At 38.5% G+C, this 19,012-nt stretch overlaps 1 protein-coding gene across 2 annotated transcripts in view; it reads left to right on the top strand.

Moving 5' to 3' along the window:
- P4ha1 (prolyl 4-hydroxylase subunit alpha 1) overlaps positions 1-19,012 on the top strand; it is a 64,363-nt gene that overhangs the window by 33,227 nt on the left and 12,124 nt on the right. The window contains exons 6-10 of one of the 2 annotated variants that reach the window (XM_041656106.1): positions 2,792-3,031; positions 5,387-5,583; positions 7,199-7,375; positions 10,681-10,751; positions 18,068-18,167. In XM_041656106.1, the coding sequence (XP_041512040.1) occupies positions 2,792-3,031; positions 5,387-5,583; positions 7,199-7,375; positions 10,681-10,751; positions 18,068-18,167 (785 nt within the window). Of the gene's footprint in view, positions 1-2,791; positions 3,032-5,386; positions 5,584-7,198; positions 7,376-9,655; positions 9,727-10,680; positions 10,752-18,067; positions 18,168-19,012 lie in introns of both variants that reach the window. The other variant, XM_041656107.1, reaches the window with a different exon arrangement.

Below are 19,012 nucleotides of genomic sequence, written 5' to 3'. Positions count from 1 at the left end.
CAAGAACTTTGTGTGGTTTAGCACAGTTCCAGTGGAACATGCATGAGTTAGGCATGGGGTGTGGTTGGTGAGAGCAGTGAAACATGAGGCTAACGAGGTGAGCAAATACGGTGCCTTAGAGGGCTTGTGTCATTTCCCCCATTTTCTCGCCCGTTTGCTCTTGTTTCCTTCATGCCAGCCGTGGAATAATCTCAGCTTCAGGTGCTGCGTTGTCTTTTTTTTTTCTTTCTTTTTCAAAAACCCAATCCTCAGACAGTCTTTTGTAATAATTGTGAATAGATAATAACTAAAACATTCATAATCACTTTACCAAAGCAGAATAGCTGAAGATCTTCCGCCCTTTATCATTATGCTTATTCATACAACACTGCCAGAATGTTGTCATTTACAGACTGTTACTGTGATGTCTCGTGTGTTGATGTACATACTCCCCCCATGTGCTTTGCATGGCCACAAAACACTTAGGCTTGCAGAATTGTGAACTCATTTTAGACATAGACCAGCAGCACAGTGATGAGGGTCAACATTTTATATGACTGTTTGGTTTCTGGAATTATATCACATTAAACTACTAGGATTTTAATATCTGCTCTGGTTAAATGTGTCCCCTGCCAGTTTCAGCATTGAAACTTTATTACCATGAATCTGAGGCCAGCCTGCGAATATAACAAGTACCAGACCATACAGGGATGTATAGCAGGGTTTTCTTTTATCAGCTTGTTGGTTAGTATTAATTGTCAATTTGACCAAAGTACAGTGCCCTGGGAAGAGATAGGCCTGTGGGCTTGCCTGTGGAGGATTGCCTTTATTATTAAATTGAAATAGGGAGAGCTGCCTACTGTAGGTGGGTTCATTCCCTCACTAGGATAATGTATAAATTTAACATAATTTTTTTGTTATTTTATTGAAAATAAGTTTTTTCATATAGTATATTCTGATTAATTTCCTATCTCCCAGCTCCTCCAGGATCCTTCTTTCTTTTCCCGCCCACCCAAATTCACACCCGTTCTTTCTCTCTCCTATTAGAATACAACAGGCATCTAAAAAGATAAGAACCAAAATAGGACAAAACAAATGGGGGGCACACAAAAAAAAAACACAAGAAGCACATACAAACTCTGAGACACACATTTGCACACATGTAGAAACCAGAAAAACACAATTGGAAACCATAACATCTAAGCAAAAGATCTGTAAGCCCCAGCAAAGCATATGAGGGGAAAACCTTCAAAATACTCTTGCATTCATTTGTATTCACCTCTGCTGCTGGGCATGGGGCCCACCCTTAAGTGTGGTTTGTGTACCCAGTGAGACTCCATTGGGAAGCATTCCCTGTATTCTCTGCCTTAACTCCATTTCCCTCCCTTTCCCTGTTCGATACTCCTATTCCTGTTGTCTTTGCCCCACCCCCACACCCCTGTACATCTATGACTATCCTTCCCACTAGTCCCTTATTCTGTTCCTAACATCTGCAGTTAAACTGATGTAACAGCTAATATCTGCATGTAATCTGATACATACCACATTTGTCTTTTCGGGTCTGGGTTTGTTTTTTTTTTTTTTTTTTTTTTTCTAGCTTCATCCATTTGGCTGTGTGGGTTTTGTTTTGTTTTTTAAAGCTGAGTAGTGTACTACATTTGCTTTATCCATTCATCTGCTGATGGCCATCTGTTTCCAATTTTTAGCTATTATGAATAGAACAGCAGTGAACATGGTTGGGCAAGTGTCTCTTAATGTAGAGTCCTTTGGGTATATGCCCAAGAGTGAAACTTAACACTCAAAAGGAGTAGATGATAAGAAATAATTAAACTCAGGGCTGAGTCAGTCAAATAGAAACAACAGCATCAATACAGAGAATCAATGAAACACGGTTAGGTCTTTGAGAAGATCAATAAGATTGGTAAACTCTTAACTAAATTAATCAAAAGAGAGAGAGAAGGTCCAAATCACTAAAATTAGAAACAAAAAGACTTTTTTAAAAAGATAAACTAGTCAGTGGTTTGTTTATCTTTTGGTGCATCTTTCCGTTCATCTTTTTCAGACTGTTCCTTAGGCATAAGATAGATACCAGTTTTGTTGTTGCTTCTGAGACAGATATGATTCCTGCTGTGTTATATAATCAAGTTTTATCTTGATTGATGTTTCATTTTGGTAACTTCATCTGCTTCATATATACTTGATAAATGGATATTAATAACATATATGCTATATGATTTCATCTAAATCTTGGTTGTTTTTTTTTTTTTCACTTTTTTACATCAGTTTTGTGTGGATGCCATATGGGTGCCATGGCATGCATGTGGAAGTCAGAGGAACTTGTGAGTCCTCCTTCTGCTGAGTTTCAGGGAGGAAGTTAGGTCTTCAGCTTGGAGCTAGTGCCTTTACCTGCTGAGCCATCTCCTCGGCCTTGGGCGCTTGAGGCACATCCCTTGTACCAGCTGTGTAATCCTGTCACACCATATTATTCTGTTTGTTTATAAAATTAGGCTAATTTTTGTTTTGAATTTATTGTATATTTGTTTGTTTTGAGACAGGGTCTCTCTGTGTATCTCTGACAGTCCTGGACTCACTATATAGACTGGGCTGGCCTTGAATTCAGAGAATTCACTGCTTGACTTTACCTCCTGAGTGCTGGGATTAAAGATGGTGCTACCCACACCGAACTGATTATTGCTTTTTCTTACTACTGGATTATTAAGAAGTTCAAATCAAAGTGAAGTAGCGCTTGGAAAGTTTATGTAAGTATAGTACAATATGAAGATTGCCAATGCTCTGTGTTTTCTATTTGTAGGAGTGATACACAAGTCTTTCCTAACGGCCGAGGACTGCTTTGAGTTGGGCAAAGTGGCCTATACAGAAGCAGATTATTACCACACGGAACTGTGGATGGAGCAAGCACTAATGCAGCTGGAGGAAGGCGAGGTTTCCACCATAGACAAAGTCTCTGTTCTAGACTATTTGAGCTATGCAGTGTACCAGCAGGGAGACCTGGATAAGGCACTTTTGCTCACAAAGAAGCTTCTTGAACTAGGTATGTTATTTGGCTTAATTTACGATATTTGCACACTTACCCGCTTCTTACTTGTCTCCAACCACACAGCCATGTGTCTTTCACCAGAAGTCTAGTACTTGCCCCGCCAGACGTCCTTTGTCTTCTCACCACTTTCCCTCAAAGTAGGCAGTAACTGAGTTTTCTCCTAATGGTATCACAGCAGTCGCTGTGTTCCTCTGCCATTCTCTTTCCTCCGGGAAACTGGAGGAAACTGGAACAACCAGACGATAGTGGTGCACTCCTTGAATCTCCAGCACGTGGGAGATAGAGGCAGGTGAATCTCTACGAATTTAAGGCTAGCCTGATCTACACCTACAAAGCGAGTTCCAGGACAGCCAGGACTACACAGTGAGACCTTCTCTCCAAAAAAACAAAATAATGAATAAATAAAGAAATAGGTCAAATCTAGATGAAGAACTCAGTTGAAAATTTACTTACCATGTGGCCATAGTAATTGCTAACCACTTTCCTTTGAAGACCATTATTCTTTTTTGCATTTCATATTCAAAATGTTAGGAAAATGATATGCAAATTTTTTAAAGTGATGTATTTTATGTGTATGAGTATTTACCTGCATGTGTGTAGGTGTATCACTAGGCCAGAAGATGGTATCGCATCCCCTTGAAAGTATGTGGATGTTGAAAACTGAACCCTGCCCTTTTCAAGAGCAGCAGTACTCTTAACTCCTGACCCATTTCTCCAGCTTCCCAGAATTCCTTGATTTCTACCCAAGATCTGCTATGTTGAAATCTTTTCAAATGGAATCTCAGAATATATAAAATAATAAATTATGAAAAAAGTATATTTAATAATTTTTAAATTTTTGAGATAGAGTTTCTCTGTGTAACAGCCCTAGCTGTCCTAGAACTCGCTTTGTAGACCAGGCTGCCCTTAAATTCACTGAGATCCATCAGCCTCTGCCTCCCAGGTACTTTGATTAAAGATGTGTACCTGAGTAAGATGATAGATGTTGGGGGCCGGAGAGATGGCTCAGAGGTTAAGATCACTGGCTGCTCTTCCAGGGGTCTTGAGTTCAATTCCCAGCAACCACATGGTGGCTCACAACCATCCCTAATGAAATCTGATGCTCTCTTCTGGCCTGCAGGCATACATGCAGGCAGAACACTGTATACATAATAATAAATAAATCTTAAAGATGATAGATGTTAGAAAAGCGAGACTATTCCAAAAGATTGATCTTCTGAAAGTGAGCTTTATGATAATTGGTTTATTTCTTAGTTAGATGAATAAATCAAGATATTAGTTCAATAACATTTGTTTTTCTTTTGTTTTTTTAAATTAAATTATACTTCATATTCCATGTAGAAAATTTATTAATATAGAAAAAGAGTCAACTTTTTTCCATCATAGTATATAGTCCCTCACTATACACATTTATTTTTCTCCGTTATTATATGTCATAACATACATTGTGATCTGTTTCAAAAGAACTACAAATAATTTACAGACCGAACACTTTGATTAATGCCACAAGTGATGCCTCTGCTTCCTGTTCTTTTTATTTTTATCTCTGTGGTTGCTTGGATTGGTTTTTACTTACTAGAATGTAGTTAAAAATTATCACTAGTAATTTCTGGGGCAGTTAGTGAATTTGGCATGTTCGAAAATTACATCTCTTCAGTTTCCTTTTTCCTTCACACTTAGAAATTTAGAGCTGACGTCTACTCAGCCCTCAGATGTAAACTGATCTGTCTGTGGTGAATATTAGTTATGAAGTGGGTCTCCTTTGTCTTTACCACAGTGATTGCTTTGTAGCCACAAAATGATCCTTCCCATTACCTAAAATACATGGATGAGTAAGAACTTTGTTGTTGTTTTGTTTTCTTTTTGGTTTTTTTTTTTTTTTTGAGACAAGATTTCTCCTTGTAGTCCTAGCTGTTCTGGAACTCACTCTGTAGACCAGGCTGGCCTAGAACTCGAGATCCTCCTGCCTCTGCCTCCTAAGTACTAGAATTAAAAGCATGCACCACTATGCCCAGCTGAGTAAGGATCTAAAGTGTTGACACCAGATTGAACATTGTTCTGGGGCTGGCCAGTAAAGTTCTCAAAGTAGAAGCAGTAATTGCTGCTTAAAAGTTCAAAACTGCTTCTGTCGCCAGAGCTGTTTCTGTCCAGGGCAGCTCTATGTCCTGATTGACTAGGGCAGTGCTAGTTACGCTTATTTTGGTACTAATAACTTTCATTAGTGCCTCCTTTCTCAAAAGCATTTTAATTAGGAAGATAAACTTTAGATCCCTGTGTTTATATTACAGTTTTTTGATGATTGAACAACTGAAAACTTGACCATGTACACTCTTTATTTCTCTCTAATAGATCCTGAACATCAGAGAGCTAATGGTAACTTAAGATATTTTGAGTACATAATGACTAAAGAAAAAGATACCAATAAATCTGCTTCAGGTGACCAGTCTGATCAGAAAAGTACACCAAAGAAAAAAGGGATTGCTGTGGATTACCTGCCAGAGAGACAGAAGTACGAAATGCTGTGCCGTGGGGAGGGTATCAAAATGGTAAAGTGGAAAAAGTTAATTGTGTGTTTGTGAATATGCATGTGTTTGTGCATAGTGCTAGAGAGAGTCAGAATGACTGCACAAAGCAGTGTGCCGTACTGCCTTACTATGGATGAAAATGCATTAATGTGCATGTGGTACGCATTGTATGATGCAGACATACATTGTTAGTGAGTTTTTAGAGTATTTCTAAGTATAAACTCTTGAAAGTATGTTTAAGTTCTTTGTCTACTAAGAAATTAAAGTTAGGGTTTCTATTTAGACATTGCAGAATGTTGACAGTCTAACCACTAACCACAGATGTGTATATTGCATCATCATGAATAGAATCACAGATTCCTATCAATAAGCGTTTGCTTTTATTGGGAGCTAATGAGCAATTCAAGAATAGAAAGACTTCATTAGATTCCTGCGACCATTTTGTACATTGCTTTTCTAATAATAATGTGTGTGTCAGACACCTTTGTATCGCTGATAAAATGCCGGAGATTGACAGCTTTAAAAGGAGGAAAGATCCATTTGGGTTCAGGGATTCGGAGACTTCATTCTATAACCATAACACTCACTGCATCCTTTGGGCTCATGGCAAGGCAGGACATCTTGGGGAGAGAATGTGTGGTGGAGCACAGCTGCTTACCCCACAGAAGCTCAGAAGCAGAGAGCAGCAAGGACGGATTTCCAGCATCACCTAGGCACACCCCAGTGACTTTCCTAAAGATACCACCTGCCAACCACACCACAGGCTAGTGACCGAGCTAAGAATTTAGAAACAGTCTAGATCAAGCTCTAAGAGTACTTATCTTTTAAAGATGAGAACTCAGACTCACTAGAGGTTATTATCATATCTTTATAGATTTCTAGAAGTTACATAATAATATCAAATGATCAAATATCTAGTTAGTTTGCGAATTTCCATGAGTCTGAACTTGTTTTGAAAACAGGATCTCCTACCTCACAGACTATTGGCTTGTAACTCTTTATCTTATTTATTATGGAATTTTGACCTTCTGGTTCTTCTGCATCTATGCCCACACCCAGTTAATACATTGCTAGGGAGTCAACTCAAGGCTTTGTGCATGCTAGGTAAGCACTCTGTCAACCGAATTACATGCCCAGTCCTTTTCCTTAGTAACTTTTAAGCCAGCGAAGTGGAATTCCTGGCTGCCTCCTGGTTATTTTGGAGAAATGCTGGGTATACTTTTTTCCCCTTTTAAATAAATATTTAAATGTTATTTGATGTTTATAATACCTATAATTTATTAGATAAGAGAATGGTAGAAACAAGAAACATTACGTTATTTTCTTATTTGAGGCCTCCCTCTTCCCCAGAAAATAATCGTTTCTATTTTTCAATGCTAGGGATTGAACCCAGTGCCTTTCTTATGTCAGGTAACCACTCTACCACCAAGCTGCAACCCCAAATCCTAAGAATCATTAATAACATTTTAAAGATCATGTTTGCTTTGATGCAAAACATCTACAGGATATTGCTTTGTGTGCTTTTCCAGAGACCATCTCTGTGTGTGTGTGTGCAATCATAGTTCTTGTTTTTAGCCCATAGAGGAATCGACAGTGGGTAATATTTAAATATACTTATTATTTTCTTCATATTTAGACACCTCGGAGACAAAAAAAGCTGTTCTGCCGCTACCATGATGGAAACCGAAATCCTAAATTTATTCTGGCTCCAGCCAAACAGGAGGATGAGTGGGACAAGCCGCGTATTATTCGTTTCCATGATATTATTTCTGATGCAGAAATTGAGGTTGTCAAAGACTTAGCAAAACCAAGGGTAACTTTTTTTCTTCTCAGTTTACTGAATGTTTGTGTTAATCTTTTCTTTGCAAGGTGACAGGAAGGATAACTAAGGTGGCCATAACTTCAGATGGTTTTAAGTGTTATTGCTCCAACATAATGTTAAGTTATGGTTTATGCTAGCTGTGTCATTTTGTTATCTACATAAGTAATACGCCCTAATCCTGGGCTTTAAACAGTAATGGAAACCATAGATTTGTGTTCTTTTATGAAAAACTAGTTTTTTGCTGTATTACTGGAAGACCTCCATATTTTGTAGCCTTCAGTACCACTCAAAGCTAAACCTTTTCATACATAGTCTGTTTTTATAGGTGTCTTGCTAATTTTAAAATAGTATTATGGTTTCCTAATTTTAGTTTATATATATTCTTTTAATTTTCTTTAATGAATATGGGTGTTTTGTTTACATGTGTGTCCATGTACTATGTGCACGCAGTGCCTATGGAGGCTAGAGGGTATCAGATCCTCTGAGACATGAGTTACAGATTGTTGTGTTCTGCCGTGTGGGTGCAGGGAATCGAACCTCAGTCCTCTGGAAGAGCAACAAAGTGCTCTGAGGAACTGCTGAACCCCAGTCCTGAATCTATCATATCAAGAAAAATAGTTGAATGTGAGTTATGCCTAATTCTACACGTGTAGTGTTTGGCATGGAAACTTGTCTTTTGTGTGAGACTGTGGAGACCATCCCTCTGTCCTTTGTTTCCCCATCATCTTGTTCTTTAAAACAGCACATCTATTAATAATACAATGCAAGCTTTTGTAGAGATTATTAAATAAATTCTGATTATTATTTTTTCTGTTGGAATACATAGGGGTTGATGCATTTCTATAAAGGTCAAGGCAGTCAATGTTTTTTCGAGCTTTGTCAGCTGTGTGGTCTCTGTCCCAGCTACTCAGCTTCATCATCTGGTGTAAAAGCAGCCAAAGGGCATGTGAATAAATACTGTGGTTACAGCAGCATCTGCTTTTTACTTTCTAAAGCTGGTGGCAGCTGGTTTGGCTGGTGCATTTGCTGGCTGTGTGTATATGTGCTTAGATAAACTTGAAATTTTCTTTTCTAATTTCTTGACGTATTTTTATTGACTCTCTGGGAATTTTACATCACGCACCTTGATCACACTCACTTCCCACCCTTGTGGCCGTACCCCAAAAAGAAGAACAACAAACCATAAGTCCAATTTATGTTGTCCATATAAACTTGAATTTTTTAAAGTTTTATTATTTTTCCGAACTTACATTTTTTGGTCTTATCAAAAAAAGTTTTAAAAAAAAGACATTGTAAGTACAAAGGGCATCAGGTGCTGTCCTGGGCCATTCTCACACATCAGCTGCCAAGCAGAATGACTCCGTATTTTCTCATTCTCTTTTGAATTCCTAATTCAGTCCTTTTCAGACCCACTTTACCAGTGTTTCTTGGTAGATATTTGTTAGGAATTCACTTTTGAGATAGAAGGTCTCTAGTTGGGATTGTTTTTGATGAATAAATTCAGCGACAACTAGTTAATTTGCTTGTCATGTCAGAATTGCCTCCCCATTTTAGAAAGTCTGGAATGCTTGTCGTGGCTGTCGTCTTTCCTCTAACCCCAGCTGCCCTGCTTTCTCCCCACACAGAAAGGCTGTTTTACTGTGTATATCACTGAGTTATGTTATCTCTTAAGATGAAGAAATGACCTTAAAACAAATTTTATTAACCTTTGTAAACATGTTTCACTGGAGTTACAATCCGAGGTTTTAGAGTAGACGATTATTATTAATATGTCTTTTGTTTTTTGTTTTTCCAGACAGGGATTCTCTATGTAACCCTGACTGTCCTAGAACTAGCTCTGTAGACCAGGCTGGCCTTAAACTTACAGAGATCCTCTTTCCTCTGCCTCCCGAGTGCTGGGATTAAAGGCATGTGCTACAACCACCCTGCACAAACAGCCATTCTTGAAGCCATAAATTGTACTTTACATTTCAGGAATTTTTCTTCTCATCACATTCTCTAAGTATTGAAGAAATTTAATTTCCAGTCTTTTCTGTTTGTGTGGCCTGTATTCATGCAGTGTAAAAGCAATTAAGATAATTTTTAAGAAACACACCAAAAATCTAACTGACTTTTAAGGCTCAACACAAGGTGATTGGAAGGGTATTTAGATATTTTCCTATTCACCCTCTTTTGTTTAAAGAAAAAGAAAATGGAGAGGTCTGACTGGTTAGGGAAATGTGATTCATTTTTTGTCTTGTAATGCAATTATTTTGATGGTTGGCTTCACAGCTGAGGCGAGCCACCATTTCAAACCCAATAACAGGAGACTTGGAGACGGTACATTACAGAATTAGCAAAAGGTAAGAGATTGTATGCTGCGTATTTTTCCTCCTAAGAGTGTCTTGAACATCCTACCGGAATTCTTACTTGTTTACAGAAGTAGATCATTTCCAGTCTCCAGCTCAAGTGGCCGCCTTACACACAGAAGCATAACGCATGGACGCATGCTTTGTGTTTCACAGGCTTCCCCTTGAACTAGAAGTTCTGTTTTATCTCTGTTCGGACTCATGTTTCAGGAATTAAGTGTTTTGTATTTTTAAGGTCAGGTATTAAACACTCAGGAAACTGCCTGGTCCTTTCCTTTTCAAGCCCTTTGTTGTGAGAGTGGGAAATGAAGAAGCAGCAACCCCTTCATGTGGGGTGGAGTGCTGACATGTCTCACTCCCTCCTGCACGGCGATTGTCTTTCGCCTTTAATCTGATTGTCATTATGGAGTAATCTGTTCTTACTGGAGTTTCTCACTTAAAGTCGCTGCCCAAAAGTTGGCTGCGGAGAGAGCAGCTCTGCTTCTGAGCTCAGTCTTTCAAAGGGCTTGAGATCTCTGCTGACCTGGATGATGCAGAGAGACTGGAAAGCAGTTTCATCCCGATGAAAGTTTTAAAATGATGAACTAATTTCAAATACTTTGTAAATTATATCTGAAGAACATTGAACTTGTAGACCTGGGGAAGCTCCTGTGAAACCCACTGCCTCAGATCATTCCATACAACCGCGAATGACTTTAGTTAAAAAAGCGAAAGGACAATAAATAAATGCATTTGCAGTCAAATTCCGTCAGCCATTTTCTCCTGACCTAGAAGTGGCTGCTCTTCTGCCACCTTTCTGAACGTTTTGCTGATTCGACCCATTACCCGCCATGCAGACCAATCGAAATCCTTCCAATCACCTGTGGCTTGACAAAACAAAAAAGTGAACAAAGCCCAATGGCCTGCTGGAGTGTAAGCCCTTGTCCTTTCTCTTTTTTCTTTTCGTAGCTGAGCCGAGCTACAGTACATGACCCTGAGACGGGGAAATTGACCACAGCACAGTACAGAGTATCTAAGAGGTAAGGGAGCAATGGAGAGAATTGAGGCATATTTGGAGTGTTCTTTTTTGAGAATCTAATTTCAACAAAATATATGATATTGTTTCTAAGATGTAGATGTCAGGGGAAGGTTTTGATGTCTGTGCTTGATTTTCATAATGGACCAATAAGCAGATAGATCCAGGCAGTTTCCGGCAGTTTCCAGCTCATTGATAAGTATAAAATGCCCAGTGCGGCTCCAGCAATGCTAATATGGGAAGTGTCTTATGTTGAGAGAACTCCCTAAAGGCTCTCTGCACAGTGCAAGGCCCAAGGCAAACTCTGCCTTAGTCTGTGGTCACCAATAGTTCTAAAAGAAATGCCTAGAAGGACAGTGAGGCTCCTACAAGTCAGCTTTCAATTCCTTCCGTTCAGCAACAGATGTAACAGTTAAGAATCACGGTGCAGATTAAACTGTGTTACTAAGGCCAAGTAAGGTTAGTACAGCAGTGACTCACCTATTGATAATGGCTTCTCAGGTTAGAAAATGAAATCAGAAATGTCATTACACTGGATTCTGCTGGATTCTAACCCTAAGTAAAGTTTTTCTACAGATGCCAAAGTTATAGAAATAAGTATAAGCTCTGCCCTGTCTCATTATAAACATTTAAATATATTTGAGAGTAATTGCTTAGATTAACATGTATTAATAATAGTTGAAGTAACTCAATCTGAAGCTACTAATTTTTAAGTTTTTTGATCGATTGATTGATTGATTGCTATTATGTGTGTGTGCCCATGTGTGCACATGCCAGAGTGGACATGAAGAAATCAGAGCTGCTCTGAATTTGTGAGTTGGTTCTCTCTCCAGTTGGTGAAGCATGGTCTTTCTTGCTGTGTTTGCCATGCTGTTTACTCAGGACTAACTGACTCCTGATCTTCCGGGTAATTGAGTCTTCTTTCTTTACCTCCCATCTTTGCATAGGAGGACTGGAATTACAGACTTTTTATTACTATTTATTTATTGATTTATTTTTTAGCAGAGATGGAACTCGGGTTTTCATGGCATGATCTATTTTGCCTGCCCTAAAGGTACTACTTTTAATACAAGCTTTTATGTAACAGGAGATTTATGGTGTTGTCAGTTATATAAATATTTTTCTTATAGCTCTGGAATAAGATTTCTCAAATCAATATATTTTACCTTTAAAGTTTTTTTTTTTATTGGTAATTTGTAGGACTAGAAGTTGAACCTAGGCCTCTCGTATGTTCCCAGCCTAAGGTGTAGCTCAGGCTAGCACTGGACTTGTGGTCATCCTGCTTCAGCCTCTTCAGCATCTTCCTGTTGTGCTATGTTCCCAGGTGCCACCATGGTTGACAATTGATACTTGGAATCAGGTCATTTTTGTTGTTATTGGCTATTTGAGCATGGTTAGCCCATCTCTGGCACTCAATAAATGTCACAACTGGAGAAGGTGTAGGGACAGCTAGGTTGCTTGTTGTGCCTTGCTAGGTAGAATAAGTCCCCACTAACCTACTACTCTGCCTCCTCTGAGACCACTGACTAGAAGAATGGGATGAAAATGCAAGTTCTGGCGCAGGGGGGAAATGGCATGAGATTTCCAAGTATCCCAAAAATTGTGTTCAATTTTTAAAATTCATTAAATTACATTTTATGTGTACGTGTGCATGTTTGTGTGTGCATGTAGTACACAAGGAGATCAGGGAACAATTTTTAAGCTGCCATGATGGGGCGTGTCCTCAGGAATACATTCATTTCTATGAGTTCCAGGATAATCAGGGCTACACAAAACCAAACCAGGATAGCTTGTAATGCCAGCATTCAGGAGGCTGAGACTAGGGAATCTGAGTTTGAAGCCAGCATGGTGTACACAGGGGGACCCCGTCTCAAGACAAAACCTCTCCCATAAAGCTGTTACTGTATTTCAGAGATTTGCACATGGATTTGACATTTTTACAGTCCTAAAGCTATAGTAAGTATCTTAAGTTCTCCTGATTTGGATGCTTCTAAGAATCATTTAAAACAAAACTTCAACGGAGGAATGGGAAATGATGTGGTTCTGTTATAATCTTAAAAAATCAAACTTTCATGAATGAAGTGTTTTGGATTACATTTCTGAAAGCTTCTATATATAAAATATACGTGATGAAGGAATCCTCAGACAAGGATGTCATTGGACTCTTCCCATTTTCAAGTAACTTCTGTTGAAAGTGGTCCACAAATATTTGTTTTCTTAAAGCTAACTCCTATTCAATATTTCAGACTTTTTAAGTATTCTAGTTTTATAACCCCAAGAAGTAGCTTTATTGGGTTATTTGAAAAAGGCGTAGTCATACTTGATGTTATACATCCTAAGGGGCAACAGAAGACTTATTTATAGCCAGTAGCATTCGATGCCTGAAACGTTGACCAGTTTTTAGCAAAGTATGGTATGTTTTAAACTAGTGAAAAATGCACTTTATTTCAATGACTTTATTTTTAAAGAAATGTATCAAAATAAAAATATGCTTTGAGAGACAGACATTAACTGTTAAAGAAACTTCCCACTGAAAATATTAAGTATGCTTTAACAAATAAAATGTTTTACTATTAGAGGAAAAGAGTTTCATGGATATTTGGGAGTATTCTAGTACAGGTCTGAGCCATTGTACATAGTTGTGAAAACCTAAATTTTGAAGTCTATATTAAATTTTGAAATTATAAATAAACCAACATTTTGTTTCCCTTATAAATTAAAAAGTTTTCATAGAAGAAAATGTGTTCTGATGTCAGTTAATGTAATAATCCCTTTTGCTCTAGCAACACCTGCATTTTGCAACAACCCGAAAAGGAATTATTTCTAAGTGATCATATAATTTTATGCAGAAGGATAGGTTCCAGAATTCCAGCAGATGGAATTTTCCTTGGCAGAGCACACATGGCAGTTTGCTGTTGTTGAGGGCTGGCCATGGTGGGTACCTGAGTCTCAGCTAACAGGGAGGCTAAGGCAGGATTGCTTGAATCCAAGAATTCAAGGCTAGCCTAGATTTTTATTTATATAACTAACTATATGTAACATTGAGCTGGTAAATCATGTCTTTTTCTGTGAGAACCAAATAGCCCCACCCCCAACAAAACAACAACTTACCTCTTATTGCTGGCTAGATTAGTGGCTAGATGACAGTGATGGAGTTTAAGTTTTTGTTTGGTTATGCATTGTGAAAAGACAATTAAGTTGGATAAATTCCAAAGTCAGCTTGCTATAGCAAAAATCCTGATCATAAAAGTAAACAATATGCTTAAACGAGGAGAAAAGGTTTTTGATTTTGGTGGCTTATTCTTGGAAACAGTTCAGTTTTTCACTCTAAATAATGATTTCTGGCAATTGGTATTTATAATGTTATAAACATAATATGACATTTATGCCTAAAATTAGTTTACCCATATTGCTAAGAAACAAGTATAAGAATCTAAAACTACTTATATGCAGTGTTTTTCCTGCATGTGTCCCTGCAGGCCAGAAGATGGTACCAAACCTCATTATAGATGGTTGTGAGCCACCATGTGGTTGCTGGAAATTGAACTCAGGACCTCTGGAAGAGCAGCCAGTGCTCTTAACCTCTGAGCAATTTCTCCAGCCCCCTCTAAAAGTATTTTTATAACACTTAAGCTAATGTGCAGAACTTGGGGGTTTTGTTTGTTTGTTGTTGTTGAGACGGGGTCTCTTTATGTAGTTCTGGCTATTCTAGAACTTGCTGTGTAGACCAGACTAGCCCCCAAGCTAACAGAGATCCTCTTTGTTCTGCATCCAGAGTGTTGGACTTAAAGACATGCACCACCACACCCTGCCAGAATGGTATAATTCTGAATGATTTCAAATTGTTTTAAAGTGCCCTAATGTTTAACATCACTGCCTTCTAATGGGTTAAACAGTGGTTTTCAAACAGAGAGAATCAAAGTAGACAGATGCTAACCGCCAAACACTTGAAGAGGAATTATTGGAAATTGGAAATGTTGCTATTGGGAAGCAGTACTTTAACCTCAGACTTATCATTTGTCTTTACAAAGCAACAGTTTATTGACTTTATATTAGCTAATTGTAACATGTTTTACATCTACATTGTGGTAGGAGGTGTGACATTACTGACATCTTCCTGTGCAGATCTGTAAGTGTCTCTGAAGTGGCCCCAATTTAGCCAGTCGACCCTCTACAGGCTGTGTAAGGATGCTGCTGCTTCCTCTGCCAACTTCCTTGCAGTGCTTTTAAGATTTGTGTGTTAAAAGTCAGGATTATTTCAAATAGAGGAATCTTGTTTTTAGAAAAAGTAGAAACACTAATTGAAAGTTTAAGCCCTGTCATGAATCCAAAAAGAAAGATATTTGACTATTTAATTTTTAGTAGAAGATACAGTGCATATAGAATTACTAGAGCGGGGAGGTGGATGCAGGAGGATTGGGAGCTGAGTTCATAGAGAGTTCAAGGCCAGCCTGGACCACTTAAGATCCTGTGTCAAAACAAAAAGCAATAGACATTGTAAAAGTTGGTGGCTGTCAGGCAAGTGACAGTAGAAGTTGGTTTCTGTCTTTGGGTAGTAAATTTCATGTTTTAATAAGCATAGGCTCCCCATTCAAAACTGGCTTTATGGAACTTTACTAGAACATGTTGAATGACGTGGGGCAAAAAATACCAGGTTAACTCCAAGATAAACCAGATATATTCTTCTTTATCATAAGGGGCAAACGCATGAAACAGGAACGAGAAGTTCAAGCTCAGCTGTGTTGCACAGGAACCGCAGAGAGTGAGTCCTGGGCAGCCAGGTGTTTTTCTCCTGGTATCCATTAGGTCATGCCCTAACCTGACCCCACCTCTTAAAGATCATTGGCTGACAGAGATTGCCCCATCAAGAACATACCTGCCTTATTTTGAGATTAATCTAAATTAAAAAAAATTAGGTGCTGGGCATATCTCCTCAGAGTTAAAGTGTTCGCCTACCATATATGTAAGGCCCTGGGTTTCATCCTTATCACTGCAAAATGAAATATAATAATAGAAAAATGATATGGGATTTTTTTCTGAACAGTTAAGTTTAGGTTTTTGCAAGAATACTGTTAAAACAATGAATCAAAGCTTAATGAGAAGTGAAGGAAGAAATCTGTCCAGTTGAATGGACAGAAGCAGAACAAAAGACATAACTTGAACTTGGGGTTCCATCCTATTTAAGATCTGAGGTTTAACCTGGACCTAATACTGGAAGTGCAGCTTCCAAATCATAAAATTCACTTTATTTTTGTGTTTAATTTTTTTAATTTTATTTTTACTTTATTAATATGGATATTTTGTGTACAAATATGTCAATATAAACGTATGGCATGCCTGGGGCCAGCAGAAGCCAGAGGAAGGCACCAGATACCCTGAAACTGGAGTTACAGACCATTGTGAGCCACCATGTGTGTGCTGAGAACCAAACCCAGGTCCTCTGGAAGAGCAACCAATGCTCTTAACTTATGAGCCATCTCTCCGCCTTGTTTTCACTTTTCTCTTCTCTACTTATTTAGTACCTTTTGTTTTGGAGACTGGGCTTCTCTGTGTGGCAATCCTGGCAATTGGTTTGTAGACCAGGCTGACCTTGAACTCAGAAATCCACCTGCCTCTGCCTCCTGAGTGCGAAAATAAAGGCGTGCACCACCACTGCCCAGCATTGCTTTTTCTTTTTAAATTTCCTAAGTTTTGGTTTTTTAGGCAAGGTTTTCTTCTATAGCTCAGGATGGCTTCAAACTCCGAATGCTGTCTGAGCTTCCAAACCCTGGAATCGAAGCGTCTACTTCAGCCGTAGCTGTCAAATTCACCTTCCTGAAGTGTGTGTTCCAGTTGTTTTAAGTTTTTAGTTGTGTACTTATTTAATTCCAGACATTTTTATATAATAACATGCACTAAACATTGATTTCTTTTTCCATGTGTCATGTGGAGACCAGAGGTTCATGTCACGATTTTTGCTCATTCTGTTTTTATTTTTTTTTAACTGAAGATCTATTACTGAACTTGAAATCTACCAGTTTGGCTAGTCCACCTAGCTTGTCCTAGGATCCAGTATCTATCTCTTGAGGACCTGGACACTTTATCTGCTGAGCCATTTCCCCCAGACTCTTTAAACATTTTTCATGTATCCATGAATGGAGCTATTCATTACCCATCCTACCCCCACTCCATACCACTCCCTCGCAACCAGTAATTACTTTCTTCATTGATTTGCCTATTCTGCATATTTCACATAAGTGGAATCATATAACATGAGACCCTTTGTATCTAACTTCTTCCACTTAACATGTTTTTTAAGATTTTATGTTACACCATGTATCCTTGCGTTATTACTTTAATGGCACAATAATTTGTGTTTTTAGATATGCCACATTTGTATTGAGTCTGTTCATAAAATGATCAACATTAAGATTGTTACTTTTTAACTATTAATAATGTTGCTACGAACCTTTCTATACTGTACGATTTAACTTTCCTTATCTAAATGGGAGTAGAATTGCTGGTGATCTAACCATGTCTGACATTTAGAGGAAGTACTTAACTGTCTTCTACAATGGCTGCACCATTTTGTCTTCCTGCCAGCAATATGTATGTAAAACTTACCTAAGCAAATAATGCATGAATTTGTTCCCAGTAAATCATCACTGTAGAGCAGCTCCAGAACCCTTCGACCTCCTCTACTCTAGTTAGTGTCTATATTTTGTGTAGAAGAAATAATTGTTTCCAGCTTAACGTGTGTTTTCCTGAATGTTCAGGAATTTTCAGTGTAAACAGGCAGTGTGCTCCTGCAGTTCCAACTGCTCAGGAGACTGATGAGGCCTCGTCTCAAGAGAGAAAAGGAGGGAGGGCAGAAAGAGGGTTCTCGATCTAGGGAATAGCATTAATAGTCTCCCTCTGTTAATGCAGTGTTCCATAGAAACACAAGGTGTCTATTCTCTAACTGCAGAATGTTTCACTATTAAGAAATTGTATTAGTAAAGATATCGTCAGACAAGATCAAGCGGGTGAGCTGAACGTTTATTATTCTGGATGGGTGTGGTCGTGCACACTAGTTATCCCAGTTCTTAGGAGACTGAACCAAGGGAATTTGGAGGTAGAGGTCATCCTGAACGACGCAGTGGAGCTCGGGGAAAGCTACAGGCTGAGATGGAAGCTTGATGGTAGCGCATTGGTTTAGCATGCACAATGTCCTGCGTGCATTTGATCTCTAACACTATTTTAAAAATTGAATGTTCTCTTTGTTGCTTTGTTGAAAATGGCAGGTATTGGGCTTTTATTTAATGAAACAGTAGCCATAAAAGTACTATTTTCTTGTCCTAGTGCTTGGCTGTCTGGCTATGAGGACCCTGTGGTATCTAGAATTAATATGAGAATACAGGATCTCACCGGACTAGATGTTTCCACAGCAGAGGAATTACAGGTAAGCTACCAGTTTCTTACAGTTACTTACACTTCTTCAAGAGGTTCTTCCTGTTAGATTTCCTGGCACTGAACAACAGGCTTGTGTAATACCTGAGGACTGTAAGTGACCCCTGTAAGCCATAGCTTTCAAAGACCTTAATAATCCACTGCAGAAATTGAAAATGAAAGATATATATTACTATACTCAGTAGTAAGCATACTCTGACCTTTCACATTTTCAAATTACATTTATTTTACCATGGTAAAGGCATGCGAATATATATGCTGTGGATCTTCAGGATTGGACTCCAGTATCAGGCTTAGTGGCAGGTGCCTTTACCATCGAGCCATCCCACTAGTCCTAATTTTTCTTGATAATTTCTAGACCCATTCTGCTTGTTGAGTGGCTGGGGTAAATTTGGCTTTTTAAAAGGTATTCTTTAAATTGACATAATTTGTATGTCATACAGTTTACCTTGGTTTAGGTATATTTACTTGGTTATGACCTCATCACCATGATTTTCAGACATTTCCATCACCCTAGCGAGAGACTGTCCATGCCCTGAGCAGTAACTTTCTATTCCACTTCCTAAGCCCCTGGCAACCACTAGCTACTTTGTGCTTCTATGAATATACTTATTTTGGATATTTTATATATAGGATTTACTTATCATGTGGCTTTTATGTCGGGTTTCTTTGACTAAGCATTATGCTGCTAAGAAGCATGGATCCCCACTTTTGGAGTCTCCTTTGAGCTGTCTGCTCATTGGTTGGTGGATATCTGGGTTACTTCTGCTTTTTTGCTGCTGTGAGTAATTCTGCATACAAGTTTTTTAGGACCAAACATGGGAGCTTCCCACATGT

The sequence above is a fragment of the Microtus oregoni genome, unplaced genomic scaffold (genome assembly GCF_018167655.1).
Source record: "Microtus oregoni isolate MIOR12 unplaced genomic scaffold, Mior012 000007F_ref0000211, whole genome shotgun sequence".
NCBI classification, from domain to species: Eukaryota; Metazoa; Chordata; class Mammalia; order Rodentia; family Cricetidae; genus Microtus; species Microtus oregoni.
Note: the sequence above shows the minus strand (reverse complement) of the source record. Positions and strands in the feature narration are given on the sequence as shown.